This window comes from Strix uralensis, chromosome 3 (assembly GCF_047716275.1).
Source record: "Strix uralensis isolate ZFMK-TIS-50842 chromosome 3, bStrUra1, whole genome shotgun sequence".
In the NCBI taxonomy this organism is placed as follows: domain Eukaryota; kingdom Metazoa; phylum Chordata; class Aves; order Strigiformes; family Strigidae; genus Strix; species Strix uralensis.
Window position 1 is genome coordinate 129,301,215 of NC_133974.1, and position 19,481 is coordinate 129,320,695.

A 19,481-nucleotide genomic window follows, 5' to 3' on the forward strand; every position below is an offset into this window, starting at 1 on the left:
GAGGGTTGTGTGGGATCCTTCTAAAACCATGGCATAGAAATAACGGTTGCTTGTGGTGAGGCAGGGTATGTTCCTCATAGAAAAAAAATTGCATTTTTAGCTAGGGGTAATGCATATGACTGTTTACTGCTTCTCAGTGGTTTATATGCTAAAAATGCTATCTAAAAAGTTCTTTGTTCCTCCTTTTACAGGACAAAATGTGAAAATTGAGAGGATACACTTAAAATTTGGAAGAGAAGTTGGTTTGTGGTTAGAAATTTATTGTTATGCCCAGGAAAATCTGTTCAGATAAGTCACAGTTACTATTTGCACGTGCAGACAACAGGAGTACTGTCCTTCTGCAGAAAACTGTACTTCTCCATCAGTAGCTGACTGGTTAAAAAGGCTCTGAGCTTTACAGCTCTTCAGCCCTGTTTATGTCCTAGAAACAAGATCCTCATCTGTCTCGCTGCTTTACAGCGGAACAAGTGTATTATAGTAAACTGTCATGTGGTTTGTCACAGAGAAACAGCTAGGAAACTGAAGGCTGTAGACTACAAGCAGAGGTGGGTGGAAATACAACCCAGAGACAGTAAAGCCCATGTTTCTCTTTGAAGGCAGGGATTTGGGACTGGGGGCAAACAAATTACTTCAGCATGACACTTGTACCATCTCCTTTCCTGTGGTCCTCCTCAGATGTGGGCACATGTGTCCGGTCATGTTATGTGTTGGATCACATGCGCCTGTCTAGTATTTATTTATGTTATGCTACCAGAATTAAAGTTTTTTCCCTTTGTATAATCCTCTGCTTTAGTGTTCCCCCAAGTATTTAATGAATCGCTGTCAGTAGCATTACAGATGTGAAGTAGCTTTCATACCTTTTCAGATCTGACATGACAGATTTGATCCCCTAACTTTGTGTATTAAGGCAGGTCATAGCATCTCACCTGCTAATTCTTGAATTGCATCATTTATTTTTAATCTACAGGCTACTGTTTAGAAAGACACCTCACTGTTTTAATTCATTACTACTTTTGTCCCACTAAATCCTAATGTTGTGTCACCAGAGTTTGCCTGCTTACAGCCAGCCTGAAGTAGCAGGCAGAGCATGTGCTAAAGATGGCTGGGCAGATAAGTTCTGAATGATGGGTTAACCCACACAAAATCCAGTATTTACTGCTGTCTGCTCAGTCACTTCTGACATGTTAGGGTCAAGTTATTACAGTTGCACAGGGTGGGGTGTATGTTATCTTTCAGTTTTGTTCTCATATTACATCTTGCTAGTTTGCATTAAAAGAATCTTTAAATATCACTTACTAGTTTGTGTTCATCGGCTCAAGTCTGATAGTATCCCTCCTCCAGTCATTCACTCTAAGATGTAATTTTGCTCGATACAGTTAATAACATTCTTGTTTCTCTACCCAGCAGTTGAAGTTTATGTGTGTTATATGCTTTTGGTCAACATCTCATCTCATCCATAAGAGTTTCATGTATTTTATTTTGCTCTTACAAAGAACAAGAGATTTGAGAGGTGAATCCTTACAATTCTGATGTTTCTGGGATGGATAACAAAGGAATTTTTGAAGGCTTGTTATATTTTTTAGAGTTATTACTTGAAGAGCTTGGTTTTTTGAAGAAGTAAACTATCAAATAGACTTTGACAATCATCTTACTCTTGTCTAACTATTTGAAAGCCAAGACTGTCTAATCCTGACCCCAGGTTCAGGGCATGGGTTGCTAAACGTACAGAGAATGGTACAAGTTTGGTTTACAGTTTTCAGATTTAAGAATGGAATAATTGTGAAAAGCATCCTACAACAGAAATTCTATCCCTAAAAAAGAGTTAAGAAAATGAAAATACAGGTTTGATTAAATAAGAACAAATAAGATCAACTTAACTTTCAATTTCTTATGTTTGGAAGTGAGAGAGTTATTTCTATGCATTTAATGTTTGTCATTCATGTAAGAAAACATGTTCCTATTAAGGAAGATCTGTTATTTTTTCCTCAAAAATTAATAAAGAAAATCCCCATATATCATGCATCATAAGTAAAGACTATTTGTCCATTGATTTTTGGCTTTCTTTCCACTGAAATGAGATTGATGTAGCATAGCTTATTCTAAAGATATTTTTTCTGTACCACAGAAATTTCCTGCCTTACAGTGTATGCTGAGTTAATGTATAGTTAAACATATGTAGTATTTGTGTTGTTTGGACTGAAGATAAGTTGTGTAATACTGAAGAACTTGGTGTATAGATTAATGAAATGTCATGTCTTTGTTGCAGGGATGATCTTTTATTATTATTTTTTTAACTATTGAAACAAATTGCAAGGGAGTGATTTATTAAATGGTTGAAAATATGTGAAATATCTTCAGATAAGTATGTAATTTAGGATTTTAATTGTAATTCCACTACTTATAATAGCTAGCAATAACTGTGTTTCATGCTAGTCCACGCTACCTTTGGTGGACAATGTAGAACACAAAAACTATTAAAAACTTAAAAGAATATGCCTGGAGTTATCAAAGGCAGAGAAATAATATTTTGAGGATACTTGGCCTGAACTATTGCCTAACTTCTCAAAACTGAAAGATTAAATTTGCCTCCAAGAAATAAATGCTTTCACTGATAGTTGGACTTTTAGGGTGTTAGGGAGGGGTTGGCCTCATCGAATGCAGTTACGTTGCGCTCAATATGTTTCACTTTCTGAAAGCTTTTGACTAAACTTTGGTGATATCAGTCATGAATCTATTACAGGGGGAGCATATCACATACCTAAATGAAGTTCGTTTCTCTTTTATGATGATATCTGCAGAATCTTCAAGTCTTGCCGGGATTGTCTAAACTTTGATCTTCCACTCAGGGTTAATTGCTATGCAAGGATAAATGGTTCAAAGGAGAAGCATACTCAGCATGCTGTGACCTTCTTCAGTCATATTAAAGGAACATGAGGAATAGGAATGGATAAGTTTTAAAACCATCTAATGATGCTTTTTGCCATATGTGAAAGTCTCTCTCTAAAGAAATACCTGGGAAGAGGTTTTCATGGCATCATGTGTAATTCATGTAAGACTCCTCCTGTAATCCAGTGGAAAAATTTACACTTCAGTTTAATTTCTTACACCTTTTACAGTATTCTATGAAACAACCCTGAATTCTGATCAACAACTCCTTCTTTCTTTTTCCCCCCTCCAACTTATGTACTTAATGAACAGAAAAAAAAAATTACTGGGACATAGAGCAGGAAGAACACAGTGTGGCATGAGTTATAAAGCCCCATTAGGTGGAAGCCAAACGTATGAATAATACGTTCTTTGTCTGAACTTTGTGTTGCAACTGAGTAAAGGGGTGTGTGTGTGTATATAAAGATATCTATGTATGTATCGGGAAATTAAAGATCACTGTAATGGGCTGTTTAAATGGCTGATAGATCACAGAATCACAGAATCATCTCGGTTGGAAAAGACCTTGAAGATCATCCAGTCCAACCATTAACCTCACACTGACTGTTCCCAACTCCACCAGATCCCTCAGCACTGGGTCAACCCGACTCTTAAACCCCTCCAGGGATGGGGACTCCACCACTGCCCTGGGCAGCCCATTCCAACGCCCAACAACCCCTTCTGGAAAGAAATACTTCCTAAGAGCCAGTCTAACCCTGCCCTGGCGCAGCTTGAGGCCATTCCCTCTTGTCCTATCGCTTGTTCCTTGGTTCAAGAGACTCATCCCCCCTCTCTGCACCCTCCTTTCAGGGAGTTGTAGAGGGCGATGAGGTCTCCCCTCAGCCTCTTCTTCTCCAGACTAAACCCCCCCAGTTCCCTCAGCCGCTCCCCATCAGACCTGTGCTCCAGAGCCTGCACCAGCTTCGTTGCCCTTCTCTGGACACACTCGAGTCATTCAATGGCCTTTTTGGAGTGAGGGGCCCAAAACTGAACCGAGTCATCGAGGTGTGGCCTCACCAGTGCCGAGTACAGGGGTGAGATCCCTTCCCTGTCCCTGCTGGCCACGCTATTGCTGATACAAGCCAGGATGCCATTGGCCTTCTTGGCCACCTGGACACACTGCTGGCTCCTGTTCAGCCGGCTGTCAATCAACCCCCCAGGTCCCTCTGACTGGCAGCTCTCCAGCCACTCCTCCCCAAGCCTGTAGCGCTGCTGGGGGGCCACTTTCAAACTTCAAAACAACACCTTACTCGATTAATATGCATTAACAATACACGATAGCAATGGTTAGTTTTCTTTACCACTACAAACACAAAACTGTTTGTCTTTAACATTTATATCCTAAATTAGCTGTGAGTGTACAGTACCAGAGCTGATGCTGTATAGCAAGTGCTAGAAGTCAAGGTGATCAGACCTGAGAGTGCTTTGATGGGGAAGCCAAAATCAAAATGGGTTCATTTCTTCTTCATCTTTCTTTCCTCTCTTACCTTTGGTGCTCCTTACCCTCTCCCCAAACAAAGGGGGTGATCAAATATGCTCTCGATGTAATTCAGCTTACTTTTGGGACCAGGTCTTGAGGTAATTTTGCCAGGCATCTATCTTGCTTATTGTCCAGTGTTACTCTGCTTCCATCAGCAGACATCTCTCCTGCTTCTTCTACAGGATTATTTTGCTTTCACACAATTTCTTTCCTGCCTGCTCTGTATCTTCAGTTCTCATCTTGCAGACTTTACTACTTCTGCATGTTTTCCTATATCCTACTTGTGCAGCTAAACCACAAATCTCCGTTTACCCATTGGTAGTTACATATTATATGTATGTTCATGCTCAGTTCTGTGAAAAAATGTTTGTTACTGGTTATTCTGTTGATAGCGTTACAATTCTACAGAATCCTTGTACACCATCTGGGTTTATGCTATTGTAGTGTGCTTGTGTCTGGGTTCAGGGCAATCAAATGCAAATTGTATCTGCTTCTACTTTATGGGTGGAACAGGCCTCTGCTTTAAAAGTTGATCGTATCTTTTTAACTGTAGTTGCTGTTGATGTATTTCTCATCTTGGAGGCTCCATGTCTTTGAAGTAATGTTCTCATTCTGGGTATTAGTGTGTGGCTGCAAACAGTGTAGGAAGATCTTGTTTGTTTGACAGCTGTATCTTTTAAGATTTAATTATTCTGGTAAGTAGTTTTTGTTCTTTAAGTTTGTTTTTTGTCCTTTCCCAAACTATGTTTTAACCTATATTTGTTTATCAAGATTCCAGTCTTGCTAAATTACATCTGGTATTTTAAGCCAACGTATTTTTTGTGACTTCTTGCATTTTCCTTTACAGTGGAATTTCTGTGGAGCCATACAACAGAGAGCATGTGTGTAGGATATATGTCTGCACAGGATGGCAAAGCTAAGGTAAGCCGTGAAGAATAGGTTCTAATGTGGTAGAATGAGTGTAGAAGGTAAGGAGAATATCAAATGATGATAATGAAATATATAAGAAATTTCTATCTTTAAGAGAATGGAAAAAGTAATGGGTGTGTAAACAGTTACATGTATCTGTTGACTGGGCATTTTTAATTCCTTTTTTTTTTTTTAATTGCAGCAGTTAACAAACCTCTGCTAACATGTGTATTACGTCAGGAAAAGATGCCACAAACACATTTCCATTTCCTCTGCTGACAGTAATTGTATTTAAATAACTTTAGCTTGATTCAGTTGTGCTGACTATTTGGGTCGGCACGGTGTTTTTCTATGGGCCTGTCTTCCTTCAGGTAAAGCATTTGCACCAAGGAAGCAGGGAGAGGGTATAAAACAAACTTCAAGGTAGTTTCTAGAATAGACTCTGTGGTAAACAATCAACATCCATGATTATTTAGGTTTCATGGGGTCTAACTATTTTATTTTTCTTCTGGAATGAGAGAAATATTATTTCAAAACTGAGTTTAGCAGCGGAAACTGGGAAAATCCTTAACATGAAATAGTAGGGATTAACCAAGAGGACGAGAGCCAACTACTCTTAGGAAGACAGCACTGAAAGGATTAAAAGGCAGGCTTTGCAATGTAACTACTAGAGCGTTTAGGAGAGGTGTTTGGACAATGAGAATGAACATGGGAGAAGCTGCAAGCTAAGACAAAATCATAATTTCTTAGACCTTTATAAATGTACAGCCAGCAGTATTCAAGACTACGAGTGAACAATTGGAACTTGTTAAAGGAAGTGACAAAAGTGGGGGAAAGAGCCAGAACAAGAAGGCTTCTCAGTATGGTTAAACTAATGAGGGAGGTGGGAGTGTTTAATGGAATGTTTACATGTATTAGAGAGATGACAGCCAGGAAGTTTATACCAGCAGGTAATATCAAGAAAGACACCCAGCATTTCGATGGTAGATTTTAAAGAAGGATTCGTTTTAAAGCCTGGAAAAGGAAATAATTTGAGGGCCTAGGTTTGCTGACTCTCTGCAGAAATGGCTGCTTGTGGATCTGCTGAGGAAGAAAGTTTAGTCATCAACAGTGGAGGGGGAGAGGAGTACAAAACCCAAATATTTTTTTTTTTTTTAAAATCCTTTATTCCCCCCCCCCCCCCCCCCCCCTTTTCATTTGAGAGAAATACAAGGAAGACATGAGAGAGATAAAGGAGTGTATGAAAGAAGGAAATTGAGATCAGATATTTTAAAGAGCAAGAATGGTGGTTGAAGCGTTGGGAATGAATGAGTTCGTCCTCAAGGAGTAAAACATACAGAACAAAAGACAAGTATGTCCCAAAATGAGGAGGAAGATAAAAAGCAGCTGGTGAAGGAAGTGCTGGTAGAGCTGTTAGTGAAGCACTCGCTTTCATGACTTATGTGCAGTTCCTTCCAGTTAATTATCCATGGAATAAAGTGTGGTTTTACTTGTTTTCTTAATATTTATTTCAGATTTATTAGTAAAGAATCCAAACTCAAGCTAAAAGCTCAGACTGAACTGAGTGAAACTAAAGCAAGCTCAGCTGCAGATGTTCTAGTATTCACTAGTTAGTTTTAAAATCATTATCTTGTGTTCGCAGTGAAAGAAGGAGAATTTTTAGAATGCGTGATGTTAAATTATCCCAGTGTGCACACCTGCCTCTGGCTTACACTGCGAGGCTCAAAATATTATTGTTTCTTCCTGGTAGTGTCTGTCTAACTAATAAATAAATGCTAAATATGAAGTCTGTCTGGTAATGAGTACTAGCATGACAGTGCCATGCCCAGAGATGTTTTCCTACTCACAGTTGCAACATTTGACATCTGGTGTGCATTGTTTTCATACTGCTGGTAAATTCTCCAGCTGGTAATCTTGATTGCGCTGACAGACACAGCTGCTCTTCTTGGTTCACTTTTAAATTATGTTTTTGACCTTCATTGAAGAGTTAATCCCCCTCCCTTTCTTCCCTCTTTGAGTCTGTGGCCACAAATGCTTTCCAGAGAAAAACCACAAATGCTTTTGCTGCTGACTTCTATTGATCAAAAAAAGTCTTCTGTCATAAAAGCTGGAATTTTATTCTGCTACAACTAGGGCTAAGTTATAGATGGAAAACTGGGCCTGAAATAGAACACAATGTATTGCAAGTGAAAAAAAAAAAAAAAATCCTTTTCTTTAATAGAGTATCTGTTTTGGTACAATTAATTTTGAGTGCTTGCCATAAAAGAATAATGGTGTAAGAATTCATAAAAGTATAAAATATCACTTGTTTATGAGTACCATAGGAAAATGATCAGGCAGCAGCTTGTAGGGAAACATCTTGCTTTCCTGTTTTTCTGGGGTGGTGAAGAGCCTCAGTTTCTATTTCTTTCATCAATCTAGGACTCAAGTTTTATTCTTAAACCAAGGGGTTGTCACAGTGGCTGACTTTGGGCTGGTTCGATTTAGTGAACATGAAAACATACTTCTATAGCAAGACTTTTAGAAAGTGAGAAAGGTTTTAAGTGTACACTGTTATGAATTAGACTAATATTAGAATCATAATTATATAAAGGGGTACATACTAAGGAAAAAAAGGATCCTGCTTTATAATCTTAGTGTGATTCTTCATGCATTGGAGGTTAATGCATTTCGTAATGGGACCTAGCAAATGGTGGTCCTGAACCCCACACAAAGATTGCAGAGATATAGGAGGCCTTTTTCTTACAAGGCACTTACAAGCTAGATGGCAGCTCACCTGCAGGCACTGGTATGCGCGAGAGGTGGAAACATACTCAACCCATTAACTACCAGCAGTTCCTGAAAATGTACGTGGGCCAGGGAAGTGGAATCAGAGACTTGAAGTGGTTTGTACATCCTGACTTGCTGGTGCTTCTGACTTAGCACTGTGAGCTCTCCAAGTACTGATTTAGAAGTAGCCTTGCAACAGGGGTTTATTTCCTCCTGATTTAGAAAAGACTGGGTTCTGCAGCCGGCCACTCACCTCCAGACTGGGCTCTCTGAATGCTAACTTGCCAGCATGAAATGGCTGAGCCTGCAAGAGCTGTGGGACAGTTTTGCATGGTGACTAATAATTGTTTGATTTAAAGCATACTTTCTGGAAAGGTGGCCAGTTTGGGGTTTTTTTTGTTGTTGTTTGTTTGGTTTTTTTGAAAATCAGTTGCCTGAAAAAGTCAGTTTCCTGTTGAATGTTGGTTTAAAATGTTTGGTTGAAGGTTATTTTAAAAATACCGTGGAGGCTTGCCAGATGAACTAAGTTCACACCTTATTGCTGACACACTCATCTCTGGTTGCATGTCTTATTACTTTCCTTTAGCTCTCTTTCAGTGCTCAAAAAGTATTTCAGCTCCTCCCCCACTGCTGGCACTGGCAATGTCATCTTCACTACCTGCACAGTGGGTATCTCATTGACTTCCAGCCCTTGAACCCTTACGTCACTGCCACAAGCAACTGATCAAAGCTGATCCTTGCTGGTTCAACTGTCCTCTTCTTTGCTTCTTGTCATCCCTCTTGACACGAGCAGTTTCATAATCACTGGGAGCCAGTGTTTGTCACATAATGGATGTGGAAGGAAACAAACTTTCTGTCTGAACAGCTCTGACCCTTTTATGTGCTTGGAACTAACCTGTACCACCTATTGCTACAACTTATCCAGGCTGGTGCCTGGGAGCCTCAGCTATGGTGAGCTTAAAGGACACATACATTGTGTTTTAGAGGTTGCTAGTCCCAGACTTCCTTCCTGAAGCAATACCATGACAGATTGTGTCAACCTAATGCCTGTTCTTTGGGAAGATGAATGGACTTCCCAAGGGCTCCCGAAGCAAGTTCCTGCATTGCCATCTATATGATGGTAGAATTGTCACATAAGCTGACACTTAACTATTTCTAGCCATTAGGCTGTCAGAATATTCCAGGCTCTGTGGAAGTTTCTGGCCGTGGCCATGAGAATAGACAAAAATACAAGTCTGTGGACTTCCTCTGAACTTATCCAGCTCCTTTTGTGGCAGTAAGTGCTGCATCAGCAAAGGTTAAGACTTCTAGATTGAAGGTTTGGGAGATTAAATATCTTCATGGACTGAGTATGTTTTTTTTTCTTTTTTGTTATTGTGATGTTGACTCATGAATTACTTGATATGAATTCAAGAGCTTTGATAAGCAGTTAGCTCTTTTAGATTTCCTGCCCAAACTTTCCTCTCTTTCTGAGACACTAGTCTTCAGAATAACCTTCCAGATGTTTGGGGTTTTTTTATTAATGGACCCGTAATAGATCCAACAGCTGATCATAGCATAAGCTAAGAAGGTCATCCTGTTACCAGCACTGTGACCTCTTTAAAGATACTCTGGCAGCTTTTCATTAATTGGTTCCAATTTTCCTGAACTGATTAGGTTACATTCCAAGAGCTTAAGCAATTGTGTTGTCACCATTGGGAAGATAGCTCTAGTCTGATGACTACAGCATTGCTGCTTGGAGCTCTGTCCATACTGTGGCAGGCAATGTGCAATATTTGAGGTCTTAACAGTTGGTGCAGCATTTGGTAGAGCAGTTTAAGCGTCAGTTTGCATGAAGGGCTTTAAGACCTTCTGCCTTGTAATTTGGGAGTGGGAGAAATAACTCCTTGAATTCATCCTTAATGTGATTTTCAGATGTAAATGGAGAATGGGAAGGAAAGCAGGTTAGCGGGTAGGTTACAAGTTAATTGAGTGCTCTTAGTTACGTAGTCTTCATATTTTCTTGTTCCTTGTCTGCTTGCCCAATGGAGGACGCTGCAAAGGAAAAGCATTTCTTCAATCTCAAATGACGGTGCAGCATATGCCTGCAATGTGAATTCACATACCAACTGCATCTCTTGAAGGTTCTGGTTATGGGTAGGCAGCCTTTTTTTGATTTGATGTTGTGTATCTGTGCATAATCAAGCAAGAGCCCTTTTATCTCAGGCAGGATCTGCAGAGTATTTGTTCACTCGAGGCCCAGAGTATTCTGTGTGCAGAAAGTGTAAGTGGGCAGGATGTGCCACAAAACTTTTTTCCTGGATGTCCCGTTTCTTATATTATCTTAGTGATTAAAAAAGCAGTTGTTGGTGTATGATGTTTTTGCTTGAAAATAGGTACTTCCTTACTGTGTTTTCAGTAGCATTTGAAGTCAGAATGCTTTCTTTCCAGTGAAAAATCCAATCTCAATACCAACAATGTGCAGTTTTGGTCCTGGGTTATGTGTAGGTATTTGAAATAATTTGTCAGCTCGCTATGGTTCTTAGTATATATGAATTTACTATATGATCTGTGTGTAAATGTTGCTCAATTTTGCAATTATTGTAGATGTTGCAATACTCTTGAGATATCCTTGTAGTTCAGCTTCATAGGTTTTAGTTTTTGTAACAGCTAGATGACGTAGGCAACAAATTTCTAAAAACCTAGTTGTAATATTGAATGTAATCCAATTCAGTTGCCAGTTTAAATCTCTCTTTGGCAGATACTCTGTTCCTATAACATGAATTACTAAGCTTTATGTTATGGCAAAGCTGCATATGCCATTCTTTCCATTTTCTAATGAACTAAATTCAAGTTGCTTAGCAAGATATGGGGTAACAGTAGTGGAGAGTGTTGCATATTGCTGTGTTTGAAAACACCCCTCAGCAACAACTGCTGTCTACACCAAATGTTGTGGTTGCAAGATGCAAACAGAAACTTTATCTCTGACAGTTAATTTCATTTTCCAGTGTGAGGAAACATAGTGGACAGGGAGACCATTTCCAGTTCCTTTTTCCTGTTGAGATGTTAGGTGTTGTAATTGGATTTATTTGCCTTTGTTAACACTGTAAAATTTAGCAAAATTACTTCCCTCTATGTTTGAAGTGATACATATGACAAACACTTATGTAGTGACTGTTGGTTTTCTGATGGTGGACTGCTGTATTTTACCTTGTGAGTAAAAGGTCTGTGAAGCCCTTTGTCAGGAGAAGAGCAGTTATCCGCTGCTCATTGGGTGAAGAAATACATCTTGGAAGAATCTAATTCTAATTTAAAAATTAGTGGAAAAAATTACTGAGCCTGTTTAGTTAAGAGAAATAAGAAGTCAAATAATTCAGTCATTCAGTTCAGACTACAGAGACAGTCTTTAACTTCATGAGACAGGAAAAGTATATGTCACTGTTATACTTTTTTTTTTTTCCTTCTTTAATCTGCACTCTTGTCTGGAGACGAGGGAATCGGTCAGAAATTTTCACTTGAAAAAAACTCTGTGCATTCAGTAAAGCATCCAGTTGTCTCATAAAAAATAAGCTATTTATATTTGTTGGAAATAACCTTCAGTGCTAAGATACCAGTTAAAATATTTGGCTCGTAGACCTTCATGGAAATTATGGGCTCTGAGATGGGAAGATAAGTTCATTTTTTTGGGTTGAGTTCTTGCATAAAGCCAGCAGTTCTGGAACTCTCCTCATATTTGGCTGACATATTTTAGAATGGAGCAGACAAGATGGGATTGTGTATCCAAGTATGCAAATATAAATGCAGTAACCTGACTTAGCTTCTGCAATTCAGAATGGTAAAAATCATGTTTTAAGATATATGGCAGTATTTTAGAATACCTCTACAAAAGCCTGAGACACTGAGCTGAATAGATGATTGGTTGGTACATGGCTGTAGAGTGTCTAAGTACATGTATGAATGATTTCAAGAGATTAAAATGTTGTAGTTTTCAACTTTCTTAAGGTTTGATTTTTTTTTTCTCTCTAATGCATTACATCAATGTTTTTAGATACATAAATAGTGTATAGTAATATACTTAGCCCACAGAATTAATTTGAGCTTGGGAAACTGTTAGCTTCCTCAGCAACCTATATGTAGAATCAGTATTTTCAGTGCCTGAGAGCCAGAAGCACACCATCAGTATGTCTGTTTTTCTGGCTTTTGCCCACAAGGACAATCATTCTGCAGCCTCTGTCCCCACCACCCCTTCTTTTTTTTTTTTTTTTTTTTCTTTTTAAAGATTTCACCAAGCAAGTTGCATATGGGTTATTCTGAAAGCAGCAGTTGGCAGTATTTTGCAGGGCATCTTCTCCTGTCATATGGCAGGTGTACATTCAAACCACCTTGGGAGAAAGCTTCCCAGCAGACAGAGCAGCAGAGGATGGCTATTGCTGCCAAACCGGGCTATTACTGCCTAGGAAATAAATTGAGAATAGGCTGCAAGGTGGTTCTCATGGTGGAAGCGTATACCCAGCTAGAGCCTGTAGATCTCTGAGTGATTCTGAATTTCTAAAAAATATATGGGTTTGGTGGTACTTTTCTTTAAGGAGTAAGGTGGTAGAAAGCAACTTCGTTAAGTATATGATGTCCTTGGTCTTCCATTATATTTCATCTCAATAGGGTAATGAATGGAAAAAGTTTGTTTTATAAATTACTCTGTCCAGAGCACATCCTGAGCATGTAATAAGAAAGCTAAACACATGAAGTACTCCCTAGATTTGCTTAAGAACTGAATGTGCTGCCATCTGGTAGTTGTACTCTGTCCTTTTGGCAGCATTTGATTGACTTCAGTTTTCTCATGCAGCACTGTCTGCCTTTTGGCTTAAACTTTATATTCATTTTACATTATATTTATGCTTTTAATGAAAAAAAACCAAAACTGTTGTGACAAACTAATACTTTTATGTGAATAAAAGGAGACTAGCTCTTTAAAGACTAAAAGAAATCCTTTTTATATTAGGTGGTTTCAAGGTTGTTTCAGAATCTTTGTCTATAAGACATGAAGTAAAGTAAGTCTTGGCACAACTTGTAGTTCTGGTTTGTTTTGTTTTATTTTTAAATTATACTAAAAATACGTAACTTGAAAAGTAGATCAAATGTTCATGATGAAAAGGTGAAACCATATATTGTCCCTGTTAACACTTACTCCAGTGTAGTGGGAAACTTCCCCATGTGCATCAAAAGGGACTGAGAGGTGGTAAGATTCCACAGTGTCTGCAGCATTGGGGTTGGGGGAGTTGGTTGCTCCACGGTTTTGGTTTGGTTAGGAGGGAAAGAGGGAAACGTGTGGCAAATACACAGAGCAAGAATCGGTGTCTGAAGGTTGATTAGCCAGTCTGTGCTTTGTGCAAGGCTGGGAAGCAAGATCAAGTATTTCATCTAGCATTTACCTTTTTTCCTTTTGAACTGTGGGCATGAGGCTCCTCCTTTCAGCTGCAGACAAAGATCTGTGGCGGCTGACTGGTTTCCTAGCTGTCAGGACCTCTGCTCCTACCAGGCCCTCACCAACCTCATTTTCTCTAGGAAGGCAAATCAAATTGGAATATTCTGGGACAGTAGAATTTCTATTTATGAAGCTGAAGATATAGATAGCCCCGTCATTCTTAATCTACCTTTCCTTAGCATATGGTTTCCTCAAAGAGAGGCTTCCATGAAGCTGAGTGGAGGATTAATTCAGAAAAACTTTTTCTTTTCCTGTTTTTGTGATCCCAGGCACAATTTCCCCCAGATGTGGGTTCATTCAACTTGTAAAGTTGATGGACTAATCGAATCCAATTAAAAGCTTTCCAGTGTTGTTCTTTTTTGTTTGCTTTTTATTTTTATGTTTTAAAATCTAAACCTAATCCACTGTACAATCTGGACTTAATGTAAAATATGATGTTGGGATATAAAAATGTAACAAACTGTACAAATAAGTTCTGTGGTTGCATTTAAAAATATTAAATGTTCTTTGATCTTTCTTTTTATTTACTAGAGTTTGTTCTTATGGCTAAGAACAAGGGAGATATAATTGTCAGAATTCACTTGGGAGTTTATCTGAAGCTGTCTTGACATGGCAATGTTATCCTTTCATATTACTTATTAGGTAACATATTTTAAACACTGTCATCTTGGATCTGTCTCAGTTTTGTTCAACATAAGACAGCCATTGGTGAAAGTAATAAGTAGTCAGTGTAAAACAGCATCTGTATTTTCTCTGTCGTATAAAGTATGCACATAAACAGGATGCAAGTAAAGGCTTTAAGAAAGGTTTTGTTATATGTGGTTGGGATGTTTCTGTAAATGGAAATGTACAGATGCTAGTGAATAGTTGTTTGGGGTCTTTTATATGGGAAATGTGTTTTTCCTTTTATAGGAAATGAGTTTTTGTATAGGAAATGTGTTTTGGACAGCTATTTAAGCATAGCTACTTGATAATGTATTGATAGGTATTGACTGTCTTCTTATCCCCTCTTGTATATTTTCCTTTTCTTGCTCAAAAGCTTATTGGGGTATTATGCTTAACTAACTTTTTACATTAACAGGATCTATAGATTTCATGTGGATTTAATGAAGCCTCACATTTTGCTCCTGCAATTACGTAAGGGTCTATTAGGCACTTAACTTTGGGTTGTGGGATAAATCAATCCTATGCAAAAAATTAATTTATAACTTGGGTCAGAAAACTAATTTACACAGATCAGGTCTGTTGTAGTTATAATGAAAAAAATTGATTATAAGATTCAAGATAATCATGAGAGTGCTAATATTTCTTCTGTTTCAGTAAGAAGCTTCCTCTCTTATGCCTCTTGGCAGCATCCTTGGGCTCTGTGCTTTTTATTGTATTGCTACCATGATCTGCTAATAATTCTGACTGGTCACTGTATAAGCAATCCCACTTATAAATTATGCCTGCCTTAGAGTGGACCACTGGTTTGCTTTGATTGCAGTATTTCACTAAACAATTGGTGGCATTCTTCCACTGAGGAAATTTGCTACTGTGACCATCGAACAATGCCACTTCTACACTGTCAGGCTGTCCCACTTTTCATTTAGAAATTTTCACAGACCTTGAAAAATGTCTTGGGGGTCTCAGTCATAAAAATATCCTTCTTCCACTTGTTTTTCTTCCATTTTCTTTCTTTTTTTTTTTTTTTTTAATTTAAACTTACGAAATAACATCTCCAAAAATTGTCAGTTACATTTTGGTGGAAAACTGTAACAGATTTGAAAAGAATCTTTTCTTCTTGAAGTGGTAAATCACAGTTGTAACCAAAACTGTTCTCAAAGTAGGAAGATGTTCGTATATCAAGCAGGAAGGCCAGACATCAGAGTTTTAGCAGTAAAATGAAAACCTTTAAATGTTTTTAATTAAATCTCATTCTGTAATTTAACTGAAAACAAGACCACCTAAGAGCAGGCACCAGGATACCCTTATCAAGAAATTAATTAAAAGAAGCTGCCTCTGAGATACAAAACATCTCTTCGATGCAATGAATTGTGGTTACAGTCTCAAATCACTTTCCACTCAATTGATTCAAGTTATGCTTGCTGAACTTATATACTTGTTGTCACAACCCATTGCCTCATTGCAAGTTATACATTTTGCAGCACTTAAATCTTTTAAATGGGATAATGTATGTATAAAAACTTAAATATGTAGTTGGCTGCACTTACAGGAAGCTGTAATTTCTAAATGCCAGCAACTTCTGTGTTGTGACCTTTATATCATAGTAGGAATCATTTCTAGTTCCTAATTTAATAATTGTTTAAGCGTTATATTGTCTGAGCATTAATGAACCACTTGGTGAAACTCGGAACTCATGAGGGAAATGAAGGCCAGCGGGGGGGTGGCTGAAGCGTAGCTTGAGCTGGTGAGTCCCTGCCATTGCTATTTTCTGCCTCAAGCCTGTGGAAATGCTGTTATCAGCCCTATTGCATTTTGGAATTCCACAAAGGCTTTTTTTTCATGTTTTACAAGAGCCCACTCAGCAGCTCTGAGAGTAGGAAACAGTGAAGTTTGTAGAAACATGCTTCTGACTCCTTTTGTTGTTCTGTTTAAACGTTGCTTTAGCCACTTGGCCCTATATAAAAGCAGTCGATGTATCTGTACATGGCTCTTGCTGTAGCTCAAAATCAACACTGTGGATGAAAACATAAGCAGTTCTCACAGCATAAACATGTGCAAGGGGGAAAAAAAGTCATTACTTTTAAAAATAAGTCAAAGTATCTTTTTCTAAGTGAATGCTTTTGCCCATCAGTAATAAAATGCGCCTCAGAATATAAAGGATCTTTAACAGATTTTTAGTGTCACTAAGTTACAACAGTTATAAACTGAAGTTTTGGGTGCACACACACATGCGCCCACTTTTGGGCTTTTACTTTCTGGCTGAAATATTACAGAGCCATCTCAAAGGCCTGCTTTTAAAACTTCTCCATGGAAAAGACGCCTGTAGACAAAAACGCAATTGCTCTTTGGGTCCATTTATTTGCTGGTTGGCAAAAAATATTTTAGAGGAAGTCTTTGGGTATTTTTTAGGTGGAGAAGTAGGTATTTTATGCAGAGAAATTTCTTCTTTGCATCCTGATCATCGCAGTTGCCTTATGCTCTGAAGTGTTAGTTTATCTCTGCCAAATAGTTTACTGTGTCTAAGATTTCTGTAAGGTGTATTTCTGTATGCAGGACTAAACTTCTATGAATCTCCCTAAGAAATAGACCTATAAACCATGGAATACCATGGTTATTTTTCTTTTGTCTTCACGCTGGATATTCCTTTCTTCTACTTTCAGTGCACTGGTTCATCCAGTTTACCTTTTCTACACATCTGTCATGGTCCTTCCCTTTATGTGTTAAACATTAATGCAAACAAAATAAAAGAATCCAGTTGTTTGCAGCTTTTCAAGGTGCTCTGTAGTTTGCTCTCAGACTTCAGTGATGGAACAGCTTAATCGTTCAATACTTACAAGCTTGCTTTGTGTCCTGCACAATTTTGCCTCCCTTTCTCGCTCGATAATACTGTCTTGAATTTTTCACAGACTCACATTTCAAGACTTCCTCCTGGAGCCGTGGCAGGACAGTCCGTGGCAATAGAAGGAGGAGTTTGTCGGCTGGAGAGTCCAGAAAGCTGAACAGCTGATCCCTCACTTCATTGCGAAGAATGTGAATGACTTTTTGTACAATAAGTTTTCTGTGTTTTTACAGATGTTGGAAGTTCTATTCTTGTTTTATACCCCGTATTGCAACCATGTGCACCATAACTTGAGACAAGTGCTGCTGTAGTTTATGTTCTCACTCTGTGAATGGGGGTGTGTGCATGTTCATTTTTTCCCTAATAAAATAGGAACTCTTCCCAGTTGTGCAAAGAATATGTATGATTAATGATTGCATTCTCATTGTTTTATGTTTGAAAAATAACTGAAAGGGTTTTTTTGAAAAAAAATTAATTTAAAGATATGGTCACAATTGTCATTCATGTTCTAAATTTTCAAGTAACAGGCCTTTGAAGTGGCTATATAATTATGCAAAAATGATTATGGTTTCTAAGTTTCTCAGTGGTTTAAGGAAATCCAGAGGTGGTTTAAACATGGGTTGGTTTTTTCCTCCCCAATAAGGAGGATATTTTTTTTGTCAAAGAATGGTTTCAGTGAAACAAACTAGAGCAAAATTAAGGCTAGAATTGTTTTTAAATAGTCTTATAGGTCATATCTCTGTTCCCAAACCAAGATGTTAATAGCTTCAAGCTGTATGTATTACAAAAAGCTATATGAAGATAATGTATCGTAACGCAGTCTTTATGTATAATGGAATATTACAATGTAAATAAGAAAACAAAGTTTATGGAAAGATTCGATATTATTCTTCGCTTCTGTTTTAAATCTATTTTTAAGAGAGGTACAGAAATGAACATATTACTGGATGCGAAGTGCAATGTGTATTAAATGGATGTTGGGAGGTCTGATACTAGCTTTCTTATCGATAAAGCAACTTCCTGAAGTCCAGCCACAGCATGGGTATTTATATAACTGTGTGTAATATGTATGTACTGTGCATAAATTTACTGTAATTCTTTTTATACCTTCAACAAAACTGCATTATAAAACAATGTAATCCTTGTCTGCCTTGTGAAGCATTGGCAGCTGAACTGTCATTTGTCACCAGTTCTGATATGTTAGCCAGATCGCCTGAGTCCTAAAAGTGAGTTCTGACATACAATCTTCCGTTCAGTACTTTTTCCTTCACAGCACTGGCAGCAATAGAAGATTTTTGTAATTAATTCATCGTCCTGATAAGTATGCCAAAGAGAAACTAAAATAGTTCATCTTTTTCCCTGGTGGATATTTGATAATTCTGTTTTTCAGAAATAGTGGATGAATAGATATTCAGACTGTATTCGCTTAATCAGGCATTGTACTTGCCTGTTTTGTAATGTTGTGCCTGCCTATAACAGACATACTTGACTGATTAAATGGTTACATTGATTGTAGTACCAATCTTTCATTGAAAAAGATCTTAATAAATTTTTTTTAATAGCCTGAGTTCATTTTCGCTCTTATGTTACAGCATATATTGACATACTGTCACCTCTGTGTGCTTTTTCAATTGTGACGTCAATGTAGCCCTATGGTTGAAGGTATTTCTATATGGTTCTGTAAATAATATGAAACAGGGGCTTTCCAGGTTGCAGAAACAAAAAAGTGGAATGCACCTGTCTTGAAATAGTTTGCGCTGAGAGATCAGACTGGATCCTCAGACTCATGGTCTGATGAAATGAAGAACTATCCTACAACCCTTCAGAAATGTTGCAACAATGAAGCTGCATTGTCACAGCCCTTAAAATTACTCTAATATGCAGCATTAAATGATTGTGTGGAAGCTTCACTATGTAGTGAGTGTAAAATTGAAGATCATGTGTATGGGTTTGTACGTACCCGTATTTGAAAATGGAATTGTTTTTGGAAAAGCTAAAGTAAGTGTTAGCCTCCTTTCATTCTAAAAGCGCTTTTCCGTGCCGACTTCATAGAAACTTTGGCATAGATTCATTCTTTCATAGAATATGCATGGCAAAATGGCTTGTAAAATGTAAACTGTTCAATTGTTTCTTCTCCTTGCTTGCTTAATATCTCTTTATGGAGATTTGGATTCCAGCGTATGATTTTTTTTTTCCCTGCACTATCTCAAAATTTTATTGTGTGTATACATACATACATATAGAATCATAACTCAAACAGCAGACAACTGTTTTAGTTTTGCTTTGCTTTTGTGTCTCTATAATACTCAGATCAATTTTTTTATTTTTTTTTTTAATCAAAGAAGCCAGGCTTCTTCTGGAAGCTACTTAGGCAATGTGCCTTTTCATTGTCCAACTTCTCCTGCTTCGATCTAGGTGGAGGATAAAGGGAA

General features: G+C 37.9%; 1 protein-coding gene across 4 annotated transcripts in view; it reads left to right on the forward strand.

The window, feature by feature from the left end:
• Positions 1 to 18,616, forward strand: part of TASP1 (taspase 1) — a 90,196-nt gene extending 71,580 nt beyond the window's left edge. For 3 of the 4 annotated variants that reach the window (XM_074864384.1, XM_074864387.1, XM_074864385.1), the window contains 2 exons: positions 5,253 to 5,326; positions 17,117 to 18,616. In XM_074864384.1, the coding sequence (XP_074720485.1) occupies positions 5,253 to 5,326; positions 17,117 to 17,209 (167 nt within the window). In that variant the 3' untranslated portion in view covers positions 17,210 to 18,616. Of the gene's footprint in view, positions 1 to 191; positions 3,706 to 5,252; positions 5,327 to 17,116 lie in introns of those variants that run through there. The other variant, XM_074864386.1, reaches the window with a different exon arrangement.
• Positions 18,617 to 19,481: the final 865 nt, after the last annotated feature.